This window comes from Mixophyes fleayi, chromosome 3 (genome assembly GCF_038048845.1).
Source record: "Mixophyes fleayi isolate aMixFle1 chromosome 3, aMixFle1.hap1, whole genome shotgun sequence".
Lineage (NCBI taxonomy): Eukaryota > Metazoa > Chordata > Amphibia > Anura > Limnodynastidae > Mixophyes > Mixophyes fleayi.
The window spans coordinates 140,237,336-140,260,879 of record NC_134404.1 but is presented as its reverse complement, the minus strand read 5'-3'; the positions used below and the strand labels follow the sequence as shown (position 1 = coordinate 140,260,879).

At 39.5% G+C, this 23,544-nt stretch overlaps 1 protein-coding gene across 4 annotated transcripts in view; it reads right to left on the bottom strand.

Moving 5' to 3' along the window:
* Nucleotides 1-23,544, bottom strand: part of DLGAP2 (DLG associated protein 2) — a 953,423-nt gene that overhangs the window by 138,097 nt on the left and 791,782 nt on the right. For all 4 annotated transcript variants that reach the window (XM_075202469.1, XM_075202471.1, XM_075202468.1 and 1 more), the window contains 2 exons: nucleotides 14,250-15,325; nucleotides 2,924-3,132 (listed from right to left, as the gene is read on the bottom strand). In XM_075202469.1, coding sequence (XP_075058570.1) covers nucleotides 2,924-3,132; nucleotides 14,250-15,325 — 1,285 coding nt within the window. The remainder of the gene's footprint in view (nucleotides 1-2,923; nucleotides 3,133-14,249; nucleotides 15,326-23,544) is intronic.

Here is a 23,544-nt window from a genome sequence, read left to right as displayed (position 1 = left end):
CAAATTGTCACGGACTTACCTGATCCCCGCCGCTCCGTCCAGCCGCACTTCCGCATTCAGGACCATGTGACCGCACCCGGAGGCGGTCACATGACCAACCCTAGAGGCGGGGATTTTGAATCCCCTTCAGTATAAAAACCTCACTCTGACACTCGCTGAGTGTCAGAGCAACACTTACCTGTTCCTGGCTCCTGCTCTTCGTGGATTGCAGTGTCTTCCAGTTTCCAGTGTCTCCTGTGTGCTGATCTCTGCCTGTTTGACTTCCCTGGCTCTCCTATCCCTGTGTACCGACCCGGCTTGCTGACCATTCTCCTATTCTTGTGACCCGTGTACCGAACCTGGCTTGTTGACTCCGAGTTGCCTTCTGATGCTGCCTGACTCCATTCCTGTGTACCGAACCGGCTTGTTGACTCCGCTACCACCGCTTCACTCCGCTGTACTACATCTTGAGGCGAACCTGGGGACCGCGACCTGCGACTCCTGGCAGCGAAGCCCACCCCGCCTTGCGGCGGTTCTTGGTGAACACCGGGGAGATCGTTAGACTCCGCACCTCAGGTAAGCCAGTGCTAATAAAGATTAGTAATATAGTATCCAGAATCTGTTACACAAATGTACCAGGAGTGGGTGATAGTGAACAGGCTCAACGCGTTTCGTTCAGTTTGAACTTCATCAGGAGGGATATGTATATTTATGTATGTATATATATATATATATATATATATATATATATATATATATATATGTTTACACGTTGCACTACAGCATTTCACAGTTTATACCTAGCGGTCTACCCTTCTTGCTCATCTGGGAGACTCCTGAACTCCCAGGAGAGCAGACAATTGTGAAAAGCAGATCATGGAAAGCGTTTACCTACAAGGTGAGCAAGGACATGCTGTGAACAAACAAATTGCATCATGAAACCCCATCACACCTCACTGACAGCGGTGTGTGGACTCAATTTGTGTCATCACTCTACCCCACCCACTTGATGACACAAATGTTGTAATCAAGTCATGCCAACCTATTTTCATACTAGGCCTATCACATCTTCAGGAAGTGAGGTATGAAAACAGGCAAGTATAAGATTATTTACAACCCTATATCCAATAGGGATAAACCTGGCGCTAATCTTAGATAAACTAAACCACAGAGAACTGAAATAACATTAAAACACCATTAGTAAACTCAAGAGGGTAACTGTGCAGCTTCTTAACAAAAAAACAGTTGTGTGGCTACTTGTAATATGGATCAAAAAAAAAAAAAAAAAAAAAGCGCTTCTGTTTGAAGTATGAGATTATACCATTCACTAATCATTGAATTGTTTGCTGGACACTGTGCTATATAATCTGTTGGATGTGGCCAGATGGCAATAACAAAAGGTAGTGAATGATAAATTACTTTTTTGTTTGTATGAAGTATTTTTCATTCAGCTATAGTTTTAAAAAATTATAAATTATTTACATATTTTATATATATTATCATTTTTTATAATTAGTCGAACGGTAAGCCCAAGTCAGAGCTTTCAGTTTCACTAGACATCCATATATACCCTCAGACTGGCCCAGGGGGTATCAGCGAGGCTGATGGGTAACACTCAGCTGCCTCTGCGAGAGTTTAATAATAAATTATGGTGATAGGTGATTTTCTATTTCCCCAATAAGAGGTGATTAAAAATCAGCTCCATCGCCATATATTAATAAATTGACCCTTTATACTGTTCTGTGAACAATGTTACTTTCCCCTTTTGTCCACCTGCTTTTTATTGTGAGTCAATTGAAGCCTAACCTTTGTGCAAAGCTTGGTTGGAGCTTATTTGCATTAAGTATTTGGACACCTCAAAGCATACATATATGTAAGCATTTAAAACTTGACTGAAGATAGACAGCATCAGATGCATCATCATCATAAACACTGCTTTACCAAGTCAATGTTCCGCTTATCTGAAATACTTATATGACCTACATCTCAAAGGTGCATACCAAACTACACAGCCAAACCATATTGAACTGTCATTCAAATCAGTGACACTTATTGCTAAATGAGACTCTGTTCTGCAATAAGCTCTAGGCAAGTCAAATCTGTGTTGAAACTCTTTACAAGCAGCCTACATGTTTCTATTAGCCCTCTAATTGAATCATACTTCCTCTTGGCCCTGTGCGTTTTCCCGAATGCAGCTGCTAAGTTAATTCATTTAATGCATTGTAAGGTTGATGTATTTACTGATGATAAACAGCATTGGGTTCCAATTAAATTCCAGTCACATGGTTTTAATGCCTTTCCTCCATTTTCTGGCGAGGATGATTTAATAAAAAAGCTATTCTCTACACATTAGTAACCCCTCTACTACTGAGCTGTAGTTAATATCACTCTAGTTTTCTTAATTAAACTTAACAGTTTCCAATTACCGTTTCCCAGTTTCAGAAAATGTACCTGAATTACTTTTTTTTTAGATTGCATACAGCTAATACTAACTAATTTCAAATGTCGCCACTAACACATGATCTGCCTAGTCACTACAATATACAGGGGAAGCTGTAATGTATGGAGTAGCTGTAATAAATTAATTATTATAGTGTGTATATATATATGTATATATATATATATGTATTATGCATATCAATTTCATAGTAACTTTCTGAACAATAAAACGTAAAAAAGTTATTTATTTTGCAATCATATAATTTTGCGTTAAAGTAAGTGGTATTTGTGTATGTGATATGGTTAAGGTTGCATATTATATTGATTTATTTATTGTGTGTGTTTGTCTATGTGTGTGGAGATCAGGGTGCCAGGCATGGAGAATAAAGGTCTAACCCATGTAAAAAAGATCTTTGTAGTTAGATATTGCACTAAAAAATAAATCAATTTTTGTTGGAACTGTATAATAACATAGAAATAGTACTTTCAACGTGAAGGAACTTACTTTTGGACCTCTCCATGTGAACGCTGTACTATTGATTTCAACAAAGGTTCTGGCCGTGCTGATAATTTAGGGGATGTTTTTGGGCTTGTATCAGAGTCTCCACTGTCCTCCTCCATGGCTTTTATATAACTCCCACTTCTCATTCTTCGACAGGGAATCTCCTCATCTTTACTCCCAGAGGGATATCCTCCCCACTCATCTTGAGGTACCTATTAACATACAATCATATTATAGAAAATATTTTGTATAAGCATTTACTAACAGTAGCTGACAGTGTCATCATGGAACCTACAGTGCACTTTCTCTTTTGACTATACATGTCTTACATTGCTCATGGGTTCATTATTCATTTTCAAATCATTAAAAAAACGTGGTAAAGATCACATCATGTTTTCCCCAGGTAAGAGGTAGGTTAAAGCTGTGCCTAATTTCACACCTTGATGTAAGATCTATGTTACAGAATGTTATACAGTTTTAACACGGATAATATTGCATTAAAGTAAATACTAAGCGTTATCTACTGTAGCCACCTCTAAAGTATTTTCTTTCCTGCCTGTGCATTTTTTTTTTTAAACTTTATTTACTGATTTTATCATATAAACAAATATTTTGTAATATAAAACCAGAATAGTGTGTAGTCTATACAAGCAAATGTCAGTTGCTTAGCAACTCAATACGCTGCAAAATCTTGTCTGTGTCAGACCTGCAAGAGACAAGACAGTCTGTGTACTAATATATTCAGTGTACACAATATACACACAATTAGGGATGTGCACCGGCCACTTTTCGCGTTTTGGGTTTTGGGTTCTGGGTTCTGATTACCTTCAGGTTTTGGGTTCTAATGGGTTTTGCCAAAACACCCCCCCTCAAGGTTTTGGGTTTTGGGTTCTGTTTTTTTTAAAAAGCATAAAAACTGCTAAAATCCAGATTTATTTTTTTTCACTCCTACGCTATTATTAACCTCAATAACATTCATTTCCACTCATTTCCAGTCTATTCTGAACACCTCACACCTCACAATATTGTTTTTAGGCCAAAAGGTTGTACCAAGGTAGCTGGATGACTAAGCTAAGCGACACAAGTGGGCGGCACAAACACGTGGCCCATATAGGAGTGGCACAGCAGTGGCAGACAGGATGGCAGTTTGAAAAACTAAGCCCCACCCACCCTTATGTTGGGGAAACAGGACATGCACACTTTAACAAACCAATCATTTCAGCGACAGGGCCTACAAAACTGTGGCTGAAATGATTGGTCCCCCACATGACATTGGGCATCGGCCTTGGCAGACGACGTTCATGGCATTTCATTGTCTATGTCATGACTAGTGGCAGCAGCTTCAGCATTAGGAGGAAGTGGTTCTTGATCTTTCCCTACTTTATCCTCCAAATTTTTGTTATCCATTATATGCAGCACAAGAGAGCGTACCCCTAAACCACACACACTCGGCAAAGCCTTTAAAAATTATATGCGGCACAGGAGAGTACCACTTGACTGGAATTATACGGCTGTACCACTGGACTTATACGGCAGGATCAGTGGACTTATACAGCAGTGCCACTGGACTTATACGGCAGGATCAGTGGACTTATACGGCAGTACCAGTGGACTGGACTTAAGCTGCACAGGACAGCACCACTGGATTTAAATGGCTGTACCACTGGACTGGACACAGGACAGCACCACTGGACTGGACTTATATGGCAGTACCACTGAACTGGACTTAAGCAGCACAGGACAGCACCACTGGATTTAAATGGCTGTACCACTGGACTGGACACAGGACAACACCACTGGACTGGACTTATATGGCAGTACCACTGGACTGGACTTAAGCAGCACAGGACAGCACCTCTGGATTTAAATGGCTGTACCACTGGACTGGACACAAGAAAGCACCACTGGACTGGACTTATATGGCAGTGCCACTGGACTGGACTTAAGCAGCACAGGACAACACAGGACAGCACCACTGGAATTATGGCAGCACCACCACTGGACTGAGCAGGACAGAGCACAGGATACCACCACTGGACTGAGCAGGACAGAGCACAGGACACAGCACCACTGGACTGAGCAGGACAGAGCACAGGACAGCACCACTGGACTGAGCAGGACAGCACCACTGGACTGAGCAGGACAGCACCACTGGACTGATCAGGACTGAGCAGGACAGAGGACACCACAAAAACACCCTCCCTCTTCCCTCTCCAATGCCCGAGTGAAGATGGCAGTGGGAAGCGGGGAATAATATGAATCCGGATCTCGCGAGATCCGACGGCGGGATGATGAAGTTTTGCCTCGTTCTGAGTTTTGCGTCGGGTGGGAATCCCCGAACAGTGCTCGGATCCGGGCTCAGATCGGCACTGTTCGTATTTCAAAAATCCGAATCCGCTCACCCCTACACACAATGCAATAGTTGTATCCAGAAACTGATTAGCAAAAGGAAGGATGTCACCAGCCATCTGACCAACCATCACTATGTGAGTTCATAGATGAAAGTCTATTTATATTATTCTATGCACCTTTATCCTCTAGGTGCCATCTGCCATTTGTAACGAAACTCACTTTTTATGCCTCCATATGATCTCTCTGTTCCTCTCTCGGCAGTTCCCTGCAGCCAGACTCGAATCGCACTGATTGGATACTTACCAGTCACTCGTTCCAGCTTCTGTCTGTGGTGTTGTGATCGGCTCTCAATGCGATCACATAATTGGGTCTCCAGGGCAGGAGTTTTAAACTGCTTTCTATCTAAACCTGCACTGACACTTGCTCAGTGTGAGTGCAACTCATTTGCTGTGCTTCTGACTTCCAGTTCTCCTCAGCCGCTACCTGGCCGCTACCTATACCCTTGGATCACTGTGTACCAGTATCGCCTGACCAAGTCAGTGGAACATCCTTGTGTACCTCGCTATCTGATCTCCATGTACCAGTTCCCGATGTGTCTGACTACTCTAGGCTTGATTCCAGTGTACCAGTTCCTGGCGTGTCTGACTACTCTCTACCTGATCTCCGTGTGCCACTTCCCGACTTGTCTGACTACTCTTGGCCTGTTTCCAGTGTACCAGTTCCTGGCGTGTCTGACTACTCTGATACTTCACTGTATCCTTCCGGATCTGCTGTTCTCTAGTGACTTTCTCAAGTATTCATATCCAGTGTTACATTCTGAGGCAATCCTGAGAGCCGCGATCTGCGGATTTCTGGCAGCTAACCCCATCCCGCCTTGTGGCGGTTCTTAGTGAACACCGGGGAATCCATTAGACTCCGCGCCTCTGATCTGCCTGTGCTAATCAGGATTCATACAGGTATCTGAATCGTAACACCATTTCAGTGTACAGTAGAGACAGAGAAGGATGATGCTTCTGCTATTAAAACCAATTACCACCGACATAGACTGTTAGTATGCAAGCTAAGGTGCACAGTAAGGTGAACAAGGAAAAGAGCCACTGGGTTAAAAAAGGACAGATTTCAACTGTTATCCTCTGTAGATATATACAGTATAGCTGACATGTAATTATGTGCCTTACTACAGCATATTTTTATTTTCCTAAAATATATTTCTGTCCCTTAGCCAGTCCAGAGATAGGTCGATGTATACACATAGAACCACCTGTTACTCTAGCATAATTTAATCCATATACTATAGATAAGTGTTTCCCAAATCTAGTCCTCAGGAGAACTAACAGTGCATATTTTCCAGATCACACGTGACATGATTAGTATTTCCTGTGGATCTTTAATAATCAGCAATGATTACACCTGTGCTCCAGCAAGGAGATATGGAATACTTGCACTGTTAGTGCTCCCTGTGGACTGGATTTGGGAAACACTGCTATAGATCACTGCTACAGGAGTAATTCCAGAGGACTGGAAAAGAGCGAATGTAGTCCCACTACACAAAAGTGGAAGCAAGGAAGAGGCGAATAACTACCGACCAGTGAGCCTTACATCAGCAGTAAGAAAATTGATGGAAACACTCTTAAAAGAAAGAGTTGTAGAATATCTCAAATCCAGTAACTTACTGGATCCCAAACAGCATGGATTTACTGGGGGGAGATCATGTCAAACAAATCTTATTGACTTTTTTGAATGGGTGACTAAAGTAATAGATCAAGGAGGGGCTGTAGATATAGCTTATCTAGATTTTAATAAGGCTTTTGACACTGTCCCACATTGCAGACTGTTAAATAAACTTGAAAGCCTGGGAATGGATTCAAAGATGGTGGAATGGATAAGATCTTGGTTGCAGGATTGAAAACAGAGTGTTATAGTAAATTGAGTACCTGAAGGATCTGTACTTGGACCAGTGCTTTTTAATATCTTTATTGGAGACATTGCAAATGGTATTGAAGGGAATGTATGCCTTTTTGTAGATGGCACAAAGATATAAAAAACAGGGTAGACACACCTAGAGAGGTAAAACAAATGATTGATGATCTAGAAGAATGGTCAAAAGAGTGGCAACTATAGTTTAATGTCAAAAAATGCAAAATCATGCACTTGGGTCTCAAAAACCCAAAGGCTAAATATAGTATTAATGGCACTATAATGGAAACTACTTAGGAGGAAAGGGATTTAGGATTCACTATTTCAGATGATTTAAAGGCAGGTAAGCAATGCAACAAAGCAATGAGGAAGGCAAGTCAGATGCTTGGTTGCATGGGGAGAGGAATCGGTAGCAGAAAGAAAGAAGTAATAATGCCACTGTATAGGCCAGTGATGGCTAACCTGTGACACTCCAGGTGTTGTGAAACTACAAGCCCCAGCATGCTTTACCAGTAGATAAGTAGCTGATAGCTGGCAAAGCATGCTAGGGCTTGTAGTTTCACAACACCTGGAGTGTCACAGGTTAGCCATCACTGGTATAGGCCATTAGTACGGCATCATCTTGAATACTGTGCTCAATTCTGGAGGCCATATCTCCAGAAGGATATAAATACATTAGAAACTGTACAATGAAGGGCAACTAAAATGGTCCATGGCCTACAGCATAAAACTTAATATGTATAGTTTGGAGCAGAGAAGGGAAAGGGGGGACATGATAGAAACTTTCAAATATATCAAGTGTTTGAACAAGGTACATGAGGGAAACATTCTTCATAGGAAGAGAAGTATGAGAACACGAGGCCATGCACTGAAACTGGAGGGAAATAGGTTCAGAGGAAATTTGAGGAAAAACTATTTCACGGATAGGGTAGTGGGTAAGTGTAATAGCCTCCCAGCAGAGGTGGTAGAGGCTAATTCAGTAGAGCAGTTTAAACATGCTTGGGCTAGACATAACAATATCCTTATAAAGAATAAGGGATCAAATAAGGTTTGAGGTTTCCATAGGTTAATAAAACAATGGGCAGACTAGATGGGCCAAGCGGTTGTTATCTGCCGTCAAATTCTATGTTTCTTTGTTTCAGTGGTCGAATTGTAAATTAAGAAGTGGCAGTATGAAAAATGTATTGGGATTGTAAGTGAATGGAATTTGATAGTTTTAAAATCAAAGCAGTAGGAGAAGTGGTGGTATGGAAAACCACCGTATACACCCCCACTTACACCACTGGTATAGATACAAAAGTATATAGTACACACACATTCACCTCTCTACAGGAAGCATTTCCTGATCCATCTCACTGCTCTCTGCCACATCATTGGGTCATATGAGAAAGTTGCCAGCACTGAGCTGGTTATTTATTTTGCCAGTTCCCTGCCCCCACTGCTCCAGGGTGAATACTATTGCTCCAGTCAGCCTCAGCACAGTAAAGCCAGCTGGAAGCTGGTGTAGACTTCTGAGATTGTTATTACACCAGTTGCACTACTCCAAATGCAAATAGGGAAATTAGCTACCTAGACCCCTAAGTTATAGGGGTCTATTTAAGACAGATATTCCATACAAGATAGTGGCAAGCCAAAATATTGCACTTTAGTAAGTGGTCATATAATTTGTTCTATGAATGCAGGTTTGCACATGGCATGTGTTGTGCATAGGTTTGCACAGTCATGATTAGTAGGTGAAGCAAAAAAGTATATGCTCAACAATATATCACAAACCTCGGGTGCTCTTCCTGATATGTGCAGGTAATAATTGTGTAATAAGCATTTGTCTTCTCTACTGATACACATATTTCAAAACAACTTTGCTATTTTGCAGGAGATATTGGAAGTACATTTTTTAAAGAGACCATGTGAGCCATATAAAACCTTGAACAATCTAAATATAATCCAAGGTTAATGAATTAAAATCTATTCTTATGGGTTCAATCTAAGTATGTGAAAACTAAAATGTCCAAACTTGCATTTTTTTTACCCAGCTCTCAGCAAGATCACTCTGCCCAGAGAAAAAGGCGTTCAAAACATATGTAACAATCATAACAAACTGTAATGTGAAGATTTTCCCTGATAATATGATCATTAACGTCCCCATTTATGATAGAGAGCAAAGCTCTTTCTGACGTTCGCCATGGGCACTCTGGTGAAAGTATGGGAGTAGCCTATTTAACAACTAAAGTGACGGTACAAGTACCACCACTGTCCTCCTATCGCTATTGCCATCTCAGGACGGTGATTGCAGACAAAGCTCAGAGAAAAATGTTTTATTATTCAAGTAAAGATTTTTTTCTTATTTTGATTATATCATAGTTTTTTCTATTTTTTTTTGTACTTATTTATTTACTTATTGTATTAAAAGTGGAACTGGAAACCCAAGTCCAAGCTTCCAATTCCACTGATCATATGTGACCTGACAAAGCTGGGTCATGTCTGCGCACATGCACTGAAGACTGGCTGGTGAGATGGTAAGACTCCTCTTACTGCTGCACCAGTACTGCTGGGGAGCGCTGGAAAATTGTTGCAATGCTATATTTTCTATTGCTGTAATAAGCTGCAATAGAAATTTTTTGTTATCACCAGTCCATCATAACTAGACCAAAATGAAATACAGTAAGATTACAGTGGAAGGCATATTGTTTCAGACTCTTGAATAAGCAAAAGCTGCCCTGAAACAATATTTGTGTACATCTCTTTATGTATTGATATTCATATATTAACTAACAGTTATATTTGAACTAAATACATATATACAAACAATAGAACAAAAAGTTAACCGATACAATTTAACAATACACAGTGTGTGTGTGCGTGTGTGTGCGTGTGTGTGTGTCCGTGTGTGTTAGGGAATTTAGACTGTAAGCTCTGTTGGGGCATCCCATGGATTGTAAGCTTGCGAGCAGGGCCTTCTCACCTCTTTGTCTGTTTTACCCAGTTTGTATATTAGTTTACTATTTTTGTCCCCAATTGTAAAGCGCTACGGAATATGTTGGCGCTATATAAATAAATTATGATGATGATGGACTGATGTGAGTGAGTACAGTGCTGTGGAATTAGAAAATGATAGAAATTGCTGCTGCTGCTGCTGATGATAATAAAGCCCAGAGAGTAAGAATATATGGTAATAATTGTATCTAACATACAGAATAATAGGAAACAATAAGGGCCAAACATTTCCAGGGCTATTTTTTTTAAACTGTGACTATATCTGGAAACTTGCGACAATTGGAAACTACGATATTTGTGCTGTAAAATTTGGATTTTCATTGTTTTATGCACAAGAATTATGATTCCTGTGATAAGTATAACAATGCCCGATCCAGTTTGGTAGTTATGATCTGCCCTCTGCTTTACATGGCTGCAGCTTGGTTGTGCCTTATAAAATAAAAGCAAAGTCAGTCATGAATATCGCCCACATAGTGATCCCATTATTAAGTGAATGCTACTGTTAAGGTTTACAATGTTCATTTCAATCTGAGTTGTATATTAAACAACTAAAGGAATAAAGTGCTTTGTGAAAAGTTTGGATATGGGTATGTTTATTTAATCTTTGTATTTCTTTTGTATACCTCTGAGAATAGCAAGCATTGCGACTGAATTGAGTGTAGCAGTTTCTGGAATATTGCGTTCTCTAAGGTGTCCAATCACTAAAGATTAGGATACATCCACTAGTGTATGTTGGTGCTACTCTGTTCAGGTGTAGCTTACCAAACAAGTGGGGACTGAGCACTGAATAACAATTGTCAGCGCTTGTGGCGACCTTTTTCCTGACAGAAGTGTAAAGAACAGAATATAATAGGTGGTTGCTATGGACATCCGTGAATACAGCCTCTTACTAACCTGCAGCGTGTCCTGTGATCACCATGAGAAATCACACTTGCCAGCTTTTAACAGAGAATCCCAGGGGGTAGGACTGAAGGGGGAAGGGTACGTCAAATTGCATCATTTTGGCCCTGGCAAGATGACGCGATTCACCGCGAATCACGTCATGGAGGATCCCATCCTGCCCGCTTCACTAGGAAGTGGACCGATGCATGAGAATGCCCCGCTCTCCCAAGAGACCTGCCCGGAATCCGTCAGTCTCCGGGACATCCCGGGAGAGTGGACAAGTATCACTAACGGCCCGTCCAGCTTTTTGAAGTCAGTACTGAGAATACAGATACTGTGGTCTTCATAGAGGTCAATAGATCTCTGTAATGATGACTGTCCACAATGTGTTTACCTCTCTGTGAGTTCTGTACAAGGAAAGGTTTGATAGGCAGCTGGATTACTGACCATGATACATTACAGCACCATGTTACAGATTTATAGTGCCAAAAAATCAGACTGTCATAGGAAACCCCCCATGCTGTGTTGTTATACGGTACATCTCTGTAACCCTTATTTAGCAGTACTGCCATAATAACTTTCATAGTCAAACAATTATTTCTTGTTAACAAAAGCTGGCAAAATATTGTATTACTCCTCTTGAGGCATGGAAGTAATTTAATAATAAACAGCATTATACATTAAGCAAAACATATGCATTTTGTAGCATGCACTATTTTTATCAGAATAGAATGAAGCCCATTTTAGTTTAGTTGTGACTGCTGTTTTTGTGTTCTGTAACTGATCTCTAATTCATGTATTTCCCTGACAACCTCATACTGACAGAAAGTATACAGAAACACAGAATAACTTCTGTACACTTTTCTTAATGAAGATGTATAGGAAGATGTGTATTTGGACAAAATGTCAATGACTAAAGCTGCTATATGTACAGGAAAGGATACACTATAATCTAGGAAAAGGTAGCACAACATTAATTTAAATAATGTACAAATATCTAGAATGATTTAAGGGCTTAGTTTACATGGGGTTTGACTTTAATCTGTAAAGAAAAATAATGAAAACCTAAATACAGACTTGGTTAAGGTAATGGGGTACATACCTTGGTTATTAAATGATACCTTGACTTTTAAACAGTTGTTAAATAGTTCACACTTTATATATGAAGTAACCTACCATAATGATGGATCAAGTGCCTTTAACTTTTGATAAATTACACTGAATTTCCATTCTATATAAACAATGGACCTGGTAGCACCAGTGGTCCTTCATGCCAATTGTATCCAGGCAGTTATAAGATATGTTTAATGCTGAGAACAAAATGGCTATGACTAATGTGTCAGCTTGTAACCATTATAATTAGCATTCTGCCCTTTTGGATACTGAGTAGGTATGGAGAGGGCATTGTGGTGGGTACGACTTATGAGGTTCACATCACAATTCTAGTCATGGCCCTACTTATAACAGTCTCCTCTTCTAATGTTGTCCAAGGGGGTTGGGTACGAATGTATAAGTGTTATGCCAGCGACGGCGATAACACCGACAAAATAATTCCGATTTAAAAAAGGACTATAAAAACCAAAGGCAGACTTAAAGAGGCAACGCCAGCCGCCGCAGGTAATGTAAAACTGTATAGCCTGGTAAATTTCCAGGCAAAGTCTTTGGCTGCTGGCATTGTCGATTGAAATACAGAAAAGTGTAAGTCGCTGTGTAATCTGACAAACTGCCGTCTTTCCCAGGGTTCGTGATCTAACACAAGCAGGTCGGTGTTGAAAATTGTCATTTTTAAGCTAAGTCTGCCTTTGGTTGTTATAGTAATTTTTTAAATCGGATTTATTTTGTCGGTGTTGTCGTCGTCGGTGGCATCAGTGTCATTCTGATGATTACCACCAGTCCAAAGACAGCAGTTTCAGCTGCTCGAATTAAGATTTCCTTCCTATTTGGCAACATCATGCTGCTGATTGACAGCCTGATCACCACTGCAACTAGACTTATGGCCTATTTATCAAGTGGAAATGGCTAATTAGACATTTTTAAATAAAATGTCTATCTAACTAAAGCCTAAAGCACGAGATATCTGAAAAGGCACTAGAGCTGTCTCCTGTATTTAGCCAAAAGTACATCCAAAACATTCTAGCTATCTGCTCAGCTTACCACACTTCTACATATTTATCACTGTTATCATGAAGCACCTTTCATGCATCTTAATTATATCAGAATTCAAACGGTAATCAAATGGGCCAATTACATTATTTCATTGGATTGAACATGACCTATATAAATTGCTTTAGCCTTTTGTTTGTTTGTCTAAGTCATATATAAGTGTTTTATTCATTGTCCTCATACATATATCACACAAAGTTCTTCTCTGGAATAAATGGGATCCAATACTAAGAGCACAGCAGGGCTGTGTTATAACCTAGGGTAATGGAATTAAACAACTGTGACTGTTTATGTAAAGACTTCCAGTAGGAAGATAGAAGTAAACAATCCCTTTATTTTCATTCACTTTGCTGTCTATAAAGTCCTGGCTAACTAGTAGAATGACATTACATAATCTCTGCACAAGAGAGGATGCTATTTGGAGATAATACACTTACCCTATATTTGACATATTAGCAGCAACAGTAGTAACCCAGGAGAGCTGCAAAAGTCAACAGCTATTACCATATTCTATGCTCTATATACACTTTACAGTAGTAAATGATACTCATTTCTTAGATAAATACAATTGAAGTGAATGTAACTTATTACCATCATTTGAAAATAGCATGCTGCTGGCAATGGATACAAATAATTGTTTGCTTTGTCCACCATTAACATTCCAAGAAAGTGTTTGCATGTCTTTTTTTGTACAACCCAGAATATCTGCATCTAAACAAGGGGCACATGCTATACCAAGGTTTTATATTATTATATCAGGAGTGATCTCCAACAATATCACCTGCAAATCCAAAAATAGGAGCACTATTTAGAAGAAGTACGTAACAATTTATAGAGAATACTTTTCTACATTTCATTGCTAATAAATCACTTATGATCAAAAGTTAAATGCTGAGAAGTTTTAAACACATAGAGCAGTTCTGTTCCTAAATAATGGTTGATAATAAAACTATTAATTCAATGTTGATTGTTGTTTACATAAATCAACTTCATGCATTAGATATTTTACTCTGTATCTTACCTGAAGGAAATGGCATGGTCTCAAGGAGGATTTGATTTCCTGATGGACTAGAGGTTTATCCAAATTAAGCGATGATTTACGATAAGCTTCTTTTGCTTGGCTTACAGTAAGTGTTGACCAAGAACTTCTTTTCATATATTTACCTTCTGGCGTCATTGAGAGACCTTCGCATGCTGAACATTTCATATCATTGTTACTTTTAGAAGTCTTAAGGGAAAGATCTCCAAAATGTCCCTGCAGAGATTCAGGATAGCAATGAGATATGTGGTCTACGTGATGTCTATTCATTACACTAGGTGTTCTATAAGTGCTATCACTGTCCAAATTATCATCTGAACTCCACCACCCTGTCATCCCAGATTTATGCTTGCTATCAGGTTTTCTATCCTTACTTTTACTCCTTTTGCTATGCTTTGAATAATGGCCATGATGGTGATCATCACCACGACTGTCTCCTTTTGTACCATTTACATTGCCTTTTGAAGACCCTTCCAAAGAGTGAGACTTCGTAAAGAGTTTCTGTACAGAATGAACGAGATGACGTATTCTCCCCGGGCTTTCCGTTCTCTGTTCCGTTGAGGTGGAAGTCTTCTGGTATTGCAAAGTATGAAATCCATCTCTGTGCAGTGGAAGTTGTTTTTCAAATTGATCCAACAAGTTTGCAGGAATTCTATTAATTTTACTGCTACTAGTGTGTGAGACAGCACAGTCATCACGGGTTTCGTAATGGGAACTATAGTGCATTCTTGGAAAAGTGCTACTTGACATATGATCACTCATCATCACAGGCATCATCATGCACTCTGAATGAATGGAACTCCGTGGGGAGCAACGGTGGTGGTCCATTTGACAACTCTCCGTGGGGCTAAGGAGGTATGATTGCCTAGGTTCTTGCCCATGGTGCCCATGGTCATGCACATGTTCACAATCCTCAGGCGACGCTAGGCCACAAGTATGACCAGAGCATAACTGTGATTGATTCCGGCTACCAGATAATCCTTTCATGTTCCTAAGGGCGGGAGAATATTTTTCTTCATTGAAGTGCTGGGAAGGTGACCATGAGTATTGCTGTTGATCTGGAAAAAAGGCAAATTTAAGTAATTATAGTAAAACCATTGTATATATCACTTTTTAAAGAACTGAGTATAATTTAATTGATTGGGAAAAAGCTATTTCTGGCACATAAACATTTCCAACAAACAAAGCAAATTTCCTGTGTCTGCGGGTAATCATTATGGCATAAAGAAAATGAACATACTTTTACAGAGATACAATAGGTAAAGTTTTTGTAATAAGATGGAAAATGTTCAGTTCCCTGTAAGCATGATATATATTTCCATAATGGAACCTATATACCAATAGCATCCAGAACTCTAAGATTTTGCACTAATACTTGGCAGACTATTAGTTTAAAGACCTTTCTAAATATCTGGAGAACATTCCTTAGCTTTGCCTACATATTATCAGAAATTTTATTTACATTTACAAATGTTGTACATTCATAACGTCACACCCTTGGTAAGTGGCCTTGTGTAAACTCTCTAGTTTGCCGGCCATTTGCAGGATTATTGGTCCACATGGGAAAAGTGCAAATGTTATTTTAAAGCCCTGTCTGCTATAACCTTTGGGTCATCCCCTTAGGTCTTAGGTAATTTTAACTTTTCCAATTTTTTCTAAAGTTCTACTTATGGTAGCCTTATGTAAGAAGACTATCTTTATGTCTTTATGTCTTTATCTCTGTTATGTTATTGGCATATGGTAATATTTTTATTACAATAGTATTTCCATATTTCCAGTATAAAATGCACCTAGATGGTACAAAAGGTGTCCTAATGAAAGCATTGCCCAATATCTGGAAGTCATTTTGCATGGAGAAGAGGCACCAGCTAAGTGTCTCCCTAATATTACAATCTGCACCCTTGAAGTTCATTTAAATATCTGTTTCCACAGTCTGATTTATTTTTAAAAGCATTTGGCCACAGAATGATGTGCATTCTATGTAGGCAGGTTGCATTCTACAAGATATGCCCCAATCCATGCAGTTCCCATCAGAAGAAGCAACATTTTGCAACCCTGCAGACACTGAAATCGTACCATGCTACCAAATGCACTTATGTGGGGAAAGGGTGCACACTAACAGAAGTAGGTACATGACATCACAAGAGGGAAAAATGGGGTTTGTGCTGCATGTCTTCGCAGCTTTAAAAATTACCCTCTGAAACCATTTTTAGAGTATCTAATATTTAGAAAGCAGGAGCACAACTGGATTTATTTTGACCTCTTGTTTCCAAAACATCTGCAATTCATAACTGTTCCCTGTACCGCTGATTCCAATCAACAATTATTATATCATAATTCCACCTGAAAATTCTGTTTTGGTGTAATATAAAAATGGAAATAGGAAATAAAAATAGAAATGTGAAGCCCAATCCCAAAGAACAATGTATTTTGCATTTTTGACACTTCTGTCGACTCTTCTGTAGAGTCTTTTGTCAGATAGGCAGCTTATCCTCCACCGACAACATGCAGGTCACTGATGCCAGCAGGTCAATACATTTTTAGGATAGTGTTTTATATTATACCCAAAATTATAGTTTTAGTTTTTGGTTGATTATTATACATTATTATAATTCCAAGCATCTACAATTAACAAAGCCCATGTACATCGTGTTTTTTTTTTTAATATGCTTTCTAAAACTAGTTTGTACAGCTATCCTCACCTTCCAATCATAGAGGAATTTATAGAAGCAAAAATCTAATACTTTTCCACTTTAACAAATGCAGGAACAGATTGACTGTCGCGGCTATTTAACATTCATCCTACAACTTGTGTTGTATAACCTTCAAAATAAATGTCAACATTTATAACTGTATTATCATGGAATTATAGCCGGGAAGTTGTATATTTTAACCTTTCTAATATGTTCGTCTGCTATAAACCAGTAAATGATCTGTTATTTTTAAAATAATTCTTAAAGCATAGGAAAGAAAATTTGACAAGAAAATCATAGGCTTTCAGACACTTAGAAAATTTTACAGAACTGCGGGACCCAAAGAAAATGTGCTGTACACACACTGAAAGAATTCAAGAGCTGCACTGATATGTAGAGTAACCCTGCTATTCTTTTATCACTCTGCTGAGATAAACACAGTTCCATACCACCATAATCATTAGCACACCAGCATATTTTACACAGGACTTGCTTTGGGCACAACATTTATATTTTCATGTAATGGATTTATGTCTTTAATTGAGCGAATCAACAGCATAATCACCACTATACGTCAACATAATTTCCAAACACTGTCTATTATCTTTATACACTAGCTAATACTATTTCTAAGTAAGTATTACAGCGATATTAAATTATAATGCATGTATAAAGGACTACAGCACATATAAAATGGGAGAAGTATTGAAATAAAATAAATAAGTATGCCTTCCTTTAACAGCTTAAAATACTATGGGGGTCATTTATGATCAGCACCTCATTTTGTACCATTTCACCTATGTGCTTGCTTTATGTCATGTGACTAGAATGAGCAAATTGGATGCCACTGAATGCTCTTAATTGGTCCAAAAGGTTCTGAAAATTATAGGCATGAAAAAGCTCTAGAGTGCCACACAAATGATTCTACAGTTTTCCCTGTCTCGACCCTTTATTGTTATAACTCATATAAACCCCAGAATGACTAGATGTAAATAGCAGCTTTGTGTCCAACCACATATTAGGCCTTGCTACTTGCCTGTTAAAAGAAAACCATTTTTTAATTTGTTTATTGGTTCTAGCCATCTCTACGGTGTCATAGGCTGACGGTTCACCTTCTGGTTGGAGGCCATGCTTGGAGTGTAGTTGCAATTTGTATGCACCATGAAAATATGGCACATAGGAATAAGATGGCCAAAACTTGGCATAATATAGTTGCAACACTAATGAATTAAGTACTATCAGATGGAGGGGTCAATCCACTGTAGCCCAACTAATAGCTTAAGAAAAACTTACTTTAGCATTTGCTCTCTAACTTCTCTAGATGCCAGAGGCTGCTTGTCCAAATGTACGACCTTTGCACTTGCACTCATAAGAAGAGGATGCTGGTGCTGTGAATGGTTCTATACTGCAAGTGAGATTTGTGAAAGAATCTCATGTATTGAGCAGAAACATTTATGGAATCTCTCTGTGTTCAAGTCACATGGAAAAAAAGAGGTGTGCTATTGGAGGATAAACCACAACCGTTCACCTGAAGATCCAGCTGTATTTTTGCATCAGACATACAAATAAGTAAACTAACCCCCTGTCACAATCTGCCTCCTGCAGCTCCTGTCTGCTAAGAGCTATGTTGGACTTTTGCCTTGTTATGTATCCAGCTTGCAGTACCACTGTTTCACCAAAGGGGCCACTGTGGAATGTGGAATGCTCTTCTACCTGACAGAGCTAAGCTCATTAGCACCTGTTCCTGGCCTATATAGGTCTGCTTGTCCCAGCATTCTTTGCTAGTTCATCTGTTACCTTGACCTCTGCTGGTTCTCCTGTGAGTTATCCTTGTTTGATTTCCTGGTTTTGACCTCTGCTTGTCCCTCCATTTTGGCATCTCTTCCTGTGACCCCTGACTCAGCTTTGTTATGACAGCACCTAAAGTCCGCATCCTGACTCCAGTATCTCCTGTGTATCAGTAAACAGACTATTGCATCCTATGTGTCATCTCCACTGTCTAGTGGTAACGCTTCGCAGACCATTGCATCCTGTCTCCAGTATCTCCTGTGTATCGGTCCACAGACTATTGCAACCTGTGTGTCATCTCCACTGTCTAGTTGTAACGCTTTGCAGACCATTGCATCCTGTCTCCAGTATCTCCTGTGTATCGGTCCACAGACTATTGCATCCTGTGTGTCATCTCCACTGTCTAGTGGTAAAGCTTCGCAGACCATTGCATCCTGTCTCCAGTATCTCCTGTGTATCAGTCCACAGACTATTGCAACCTGTGTGTCATCTCCACTGTCTAGTTGTAACGCTTCGCAGACCATTGCATCCTGTCTCCAGTATCTCCTGTGTATCGGTCCACAGACTATTGCAACCTGTGTGTCATCTCCACTGTCTAGTAGTAAAGTCTCGCAGACAGGGCCATCTTTTCCATTGGGCACAATGGGCAGGTGCCCGGGAGCCCCACAGGCAAGGGGGCCCCATAGACAGGGCTCTTAAGTAAAATAAATACTCTTGCAAAAAAATAATATATATATCTATATATATATCTATATATCTATATATATATACATATATATACATATATACATATCTAATATATATATAAGCCTAGCAGCATGTGCTAGTGTGTGTGTATGTGTGGAAAAAACTATTTTCTCAGAAAGTGCTCATCCAATTGACCTGAAATTTGGTATACTGACATTATAATAGTGAAGTCAGTTAACTTCCATCATCCCCCCTTCCCCCCATGGGAGGGGTAGTAAAGGCTAAATTTACCAGTTGAGGGCTCAAACTCTTGACCGTGTGGGTATTTATTTACCAGAGCCTGTGTTTGGTCATGGACAATTGTATGTTGCATTTTCACGAGTACGGAGAAGCAGTGATGTGAAAGTGCAGGTTATGAATACTGCCCTTCAAGGAAGACTGATTGAGCACAGCGATAAGGTGTTTAGCAGAAACGTTGTGTATCGAGAGGTTTTAGAACAGTAAGACAATGGAGATTAAGGATGTGGCGATGAAGATGAAGGATGAGGTGATGGAGAAGAATGATGAGGTGGTGATATGTGGACAAAACCACGTTAAAAAAGGGCGCTTACGTCGGGAAGTAACGCTCTTCCCCTGAGGAGGCCTGGCCTAGCCCCAAATGCATGACAAGAACCTTTTTAACACCTTAAGTAGCTTGATTTGACTAGAATGCATGAGTATCATGCACGGGTTAACTTGTATATACATATATATATATGATACACATATATAGATGTAGAGGCCCCGCTGCACTGCTTTGCCCGGGGGCCCATAATGTTGTTAAGGTGGCCCTGCTCGCAGACCATTGCATCCAGTCTACAGTATCTCCTGTGTATTGGTACGCAGACTATTGCACTCTGTGTGTCATCTCCTTGCTATAACGGCCATACTCTGCTGACTTTTTCATGCCTTACCATTTATTGCATCACCTACGTGTTTAACCCATGTTAAATAATAACCACTTTGTTTCAATTGCATTTTCTCAGTGATTTTTATATTGGGAATCCTGACACCCTCCATGTTAGATATAGAGATGTGACTTGACAGAATTAGTAGTAAATCCATAATTCAGTAAAAGAAGCATATTTGGGTATACATCCAAGTCCAGTTATAGTCATGGCCAAAAGTTTTGAGAATGACACAAGTATTGGCTTTCAGAAACTTTGCTGTTTCAGTGTTTTTAGACCTTTTTGTCAGATGTTGCTATGGTATATTAAGTTGGGGGAAAAATCCATACTATATAATAAATATTATCCTTCTGTATTGTTTCTGGCAGAATAAAGCATAAATACAGTAATTATAGCACTAATCAAAACAACAATTTCCCCCCCCTACAAATTTGCTTGCTCTACAAATTTCCCAGCATGCTCACTAATTTGTGCCACATAAAAAACAATGTATACAAAGGCAAGTTTTGACGTATAACAGCAGTTTTCTTGAAAACCCCAAAGCGTCAGATGAATCTAATAGGTTATCATTGCAATGCACATTTACAGTGCTGCATAATCTGAAAATACTTGTTAAGAATTTCTAATACAAGACCTATTTTTCTGTGTGCATTATGTGTGGGAAATAAAGCTTACTGTATAGTTTATACTTTTACATATATTTAACTTTTATTTTGTTTGTTGCATGAATAGGCTAAAGCTGCTCTATAACTTTTAGTTAGTGTATGTACTGTATCTCTGTGCACAATATATATCCCTGTGACATAATATACTTATTAACGCTAATTTACTCTGTTGGCCAGAGATGTCATAACATTAATGATAAATAGTTAGTCTTATAAAAAGTTAATCCCTTCATAAGTTTGGAAAAATCTTTAAATTGTTGAAAACCATCATTATTTTTTGTCTTGGGAATAAAAATTACTGATAGCAGTGATTAAATTCCAGCTACAAATGTTAAAGTAGAAGTGTACTTGTATAATAATACTTATTGGCAATATACAACTTTTTGATTATATATATATATATATATGTATATATATATATATATATATATATATATATATATATATATATATATATATATATCTATCTATCTATCATAAAGGTCCGTTATCAGCTCTCCCAAAAATTCCCCAGAACGATTAGCAGCTACTTGGGCCCAATCTCAACCAGAAAAGGAGCAATCTAAAAATGAAAAAACATAGTGCTCATAGTGTAGTACTTTCAATCGCCATATAATGTGTAGAGAAGTATAAGTAAACTGCGTGCAATTAAAAATATCAATTAAAGCGTATCTTTGTAGATTCCATGCTTTTCTCACTCAGGCCTGCTTGCATTTATTCGAGAAAATATCAAATCCAGTAATGGATAAACTGGAGAAAAAAACAACAAGCCACAAAAAGTGGCCACAGTGTGGAATCTTCTAAAAAAAACGTTTAATTGCACAAACAGTTAAAAACCCTTTCATTAAGATAAAACTTTAATTGCTTATCTGTAAACTTGCTGCAAACTGTCCCATGTGGAAGAACATGCAGGGTCCGGACTGGAAATTACGTCAACGGAAGTCCAAAAGGTAAACAGATCAGCCAAGTAATGTAGTGGTACAGTGTGCGGAAAGTAGAGATGCTCAATGACCCCCGTGTTTTGGTTTTGGTTTTGGATCTGGATTACCTTCGTGTTTTGGTTTTGGTTTTGGTTTTGCAAAACCGCCCTTGCGTGTTTTGGTTTTGGTTTTGTTTTGCTATTTTCATTAAAAATCAATGTTTTTGGGGCTAAAATAACCAAATGTAGTGCTCCACCAGTTTCTTGGATAAGTGAGGTAATTCTAAAGCTAATAAATTATGAAAAAAACAGTTTAATCCCTGGTAGGCCGTCCTTAATTCGAACACTTGTCTGCAAATTATACAGACAAACCTGGTTGTCTACCTCCTCCATCTTTGATTATTGGCAATGTAGCCATCATCTTTGGGTGTTTATTACAGCCTCCACTTGTAGTTGAATATAAAAAAAGCAGTCTGCAGAGACTGTAGAACTAGAAAATCGAATATACAAAGAAATGGACAAAGGCAGTGTGGTATCTGTCTGCATCAGACCCCCCCTTCCCCATCCACTTGTAGTAAAATAGAAAAAAAGCAGCCTGCATAGACTGTAGAACTAAAAATTTGAATATACAAAGAAATGGACAAAGGCAGTTTGGTATCTGTCTGCATCAGATCCCCTCTCCGCTAGGAGTAAAATAGAAAACTATTCAGCCGTTATATAATCTAGAATATAAATAGAAATTGAGAAAGGCAATTTGGTATCTGTCTGCATCATAATCATCAACATCCTCATTAGCGCCCTCGTCGCCTACAGAAATCTCCCCCTCATCCTCTTCTATTTCCAAAGTGGCATCCTCAATTTGTGTATCACTGGCTACACTCGGGCTGTTCAGGCACACATCAGCAGAACTGCTGAAAGGGCCCCTCTTTGTGGGTATACTAACAGAATGCTCACGATTAGACATCCCACTGTTGGATGGACTCTCCACAGGGATTGGTGTCATTTCTGATTCAGAGCAAACATTATCCTCTAATGCAGTGGTTCCCAAACTTTTGCAGTTCGCGGCACCCTTAGAGTCTCCAAATTTTTTCAAGGCACCCCTCCAAAATAATTATTGAGCAGTCCTGTTTTAGAAGTAGTTGGGTCAAAAAAATGTAATAAGTATTTAGGTCAGGACAGAAATACTTATTTAGCTGTATGCAAAAATGCCCCCTCTGCATCCAGACACTCTGCCCTCAGGCACTCTGCCCCCTCTGCATCCAGACACACTGCCCCTCTGCATCCAGACACACTGCCCTCTCTCACACTGCGCCCTTTGTCACGCTGTCCCCCCTCCTCTGCTCTCTGTCATGCTGTCCCCCCTCCTCTGCCCTCTCTCACGATGTCTTCCTCCTCTGCCCTCTCTCACAATGTCCCCCCTCCTCTGCCCTCTCTCACGCTGTCCCCCTCCTATGCCCTCTCTCACGTTGTCCCCCTCCTCTGCCCTCTCTCACGCTGTCCCCTCCTCTGCCCTCTGTCACGCTGTCCCCCCCTCTGCCCTCTGTCATGCTGTCCCCCTCCTCTGCCCCTCTCACGCTG